The sequence below is a fragment of the Coturnix japonica genome, unplaced genomic scaffold, assembly GCF_001577835.2.
Source record: "Coturnix japonica isolate 7356 unplaced genomic scaffold, Coturnix japonica 2.1 chrUnrandom542, whole genome shotgun sequence".
Taxonomy (NCBI): domain Eukaryota; kingdom Metazoa; phylum Chordata; class Aves; order Galliformes; family Phasianidae; genus Coturnix; species Coturnix japonica.
Window position 1 is genome coordinate 48,131 of NW_015439924.1, and position 2,490 is coordinate 50,620.

The following is a 2,490-nucleotide window of genomic DNA, read 5'->3' on the forward strand; positions in this document are numbered from 1 at the left end:
TGGGGTTAATAGGGGTATCCCTGTTGGGTGGGGGGGTTATAGGGGTATCCCTTATGGGGTTATAGGGGTATCCCTGTTGGGGTGGGGGGGTTATAGGGGTATCCCTGATGGGGTTAATAGGGGTATCCCTGTTGGGGTGGGGGGGTTATAGGGGTACCCTATAGGAGGTTACCAGCCATACCTGGGTACCACAAGCAGTGCAGGCAGGTGGCAGTCGAGGTGGTAGCAGCGCTCACACAGGTCACACATGACCACAGCTCCGGCCTGGCAGCACACACGGCAGCAGGACACGTTCCTATGGGTCCCTGCAGGAACCACGTCGGGGGGGGCCATAGGGGGGGGCTCAGCCCCTTTGATCGTCACCCCGACGTGAGGGTCCGGGGGGAGGAGTAAAGGTTTGGTGTCCTCTGTGTTCTCTATGGGTAATTCCTTCTGTTCCTCCTGTTGGTGGTGGGAGAGAAAGAGGGGTGAGATATGGGAGGATATAGGGGATGGGGGTTAATGGGAGTAGGGAGGGAATAGGGGGTAAAGGGAGGGAATAGAGGGAGGGAATAGGGGTAAAGGGAGGGAATAGGGGGTAAAGGGAGGGAATAGGGGGTAAAGGGAGGGAATAGAGGGAGGGAATTGGGGTAAAGGGAGGGAATAGGGGTAAAGGGAGGGAATAGGGGGTAAAGGGAGGGAATAGGGGGAGGGAATAGGGGGTAAAGGGAGGGAATAGGGGGTAAAGGGAAGGAATAGGGGGTAAAGGGAGGGAATAGGGGGTAAAGGGAGGGAATAGGGGGTAAAGGGAGGGAATAGAGGGAGGGAATAGGGATAAAGGGAGGGAATAGGGGTAAAGGGAGGGAATAGGGGTTAAAGGGAGGGAATAGGGGGTAAAGGGAGGGAATAGGGGGTAAAGGGAGGGAATAGGGGATAATGGGATGCTCATATAGGGAAGGAATAGGGGTTAAGAGGAAAGAGATGCTCATAGAGGGAGGGAATAGGGTTAAAGAGATGCTCATAGAGGGGAATAGGGGCTAAAGGGAAAGAGACGATGCTCATACAGGTAGAGAATAGGGGTTAAAGGGAATAGGGAGGGAATAGGGGTTAAAAGGAAGGAGATGCTTATAGAGAGGGAATAGAGGATAAAGAGATGCTCATACAGGGAGGGAATAGGGGTTGAAGAGAGTAGGGAGTCAATAGGGTTAAAGGGATGCTCATAGAGGGAGGGAATAGGGGTTAAAGGGAAGGAGATGCTCATAGAGGGAGGGAATAGGAGTTAATGGGATGCTCATATAGGGAAGGAATAGGGGTTAAGGGGAAAGGGATGCTCATATAGGGAGGGAATGGGGTTAAAGAGATGCTCATACAGGGAAAAGGGGTTAATGGGATGCTCATAGAGGGATGGAATAGGGGTTAAAGGGAAGGAGATGCTCATAGGGGAAGGGATAGGGGTCAAAGAGATGCTCATATAGGGAAGGAATAGGGGATAAAGGGAAGGAGATGCTCATACAGGGAGGGAATAGGGGTTAAAGAGTAGGGAGGGAATAGGGTTAAAGGGAAGGAGATGCTCATAGGGGAAGGGATAGGGGTCAAAGATGCTCATAGAGGGAGGGAATGGGGTTAAAGGGATGCTCATAGAGGGAATAGGGGTTAATGGGATGTTCATATAGGGAAGGAATAGGGGTTAAAGGGAAAGGGATGCTCATATAGGGAGGGAATAGGGGTCAAAGAGATGCTCATACAGGGAATAGGGGTTAAATGGAAGGAGATGCTCATAGGGGAAGGGATAGGGGTCAAAGATACTCATAGAGGGAGGGAATGGGGTTAAAGGGAAGGAGATGCTCATACAGGGATGGGATAGGGGTCAAAGAGATGCTCATATAGGGAAGGAATAGGGGATAAAGGGAAAGAGATGATGCTCATAGAGAGAGGGAATAGGGATTAAAGGGAGTAGGGAGGGAATAGAGGATAAAGGGATGCTCATAGAGGGAGGGAATAGGGGTTAAAGGGAAGGAGATGCTCATAGAGAGAGGGAATAGGAGTTAATGGGATGCTCATATAGGGAAGGAATGGGGTTAAAGGGATGTTCATAGAGAGAATAGGGGTTAAAGGGATGCTCATAGAGGGAGGGAATGGGGCTAAAGGGGAAGAGCTGCTCACTTTGATGGCAGGTGGGGGTGCAGGAGGAGCAGGTTGTGGCTGTGCCCCCCCCCGTTCGATGACGATGAGGCTGAACTCCTCAGCCGACGTCCCGGGGAACACGCGGAACACGGGAGGTTGGGATTCAGCCGACAGGTCCAAATCCAGGCGCTCCAAACTGACACGGGGCACCTTGCGGAGCACGGCAGAGCCCGAGGGCTGTGTGCTATGGGGGGGGAATAGGAAGGGGGTCAGGATGTGGGGGGGGAGCCCCACTAAGCCCTACAGGAGGGTTTTAATGGGGTATGGGGCACTGGGAGTCCTTTGGGATAGGGGTTGGGTTAGGAAGGGGGTCCTTTAGGATAGGGG

General features: G+C 52.6%; 1 protein-coding gene across 1 annotated transcript in view; it reads right to left on the reverse strand.

The window, feature by feature from the left end:
- TRIM28 (tripartite motif containing 28) overlaps nt 1–2,490 on the reverse strand; it is a gene marked incomplete at its 5' end in the record, with an annotated part of 43,180 nt that overhangs the window by 18,760 nt on the left and 21,930 nt on the right. The window contains 2 exons of the mRNA XM_032441758.1: nt 182–441; nt 2,143–2,403. Coding sequence (XP_032297649.1) covers nt 182–441; nt 2,143–2,403 — 521 coding nt within the window. The remainder of the gene's footprint in view (nt 1–181; nt 442–2,142; nt 2,404–2,490) is intronic.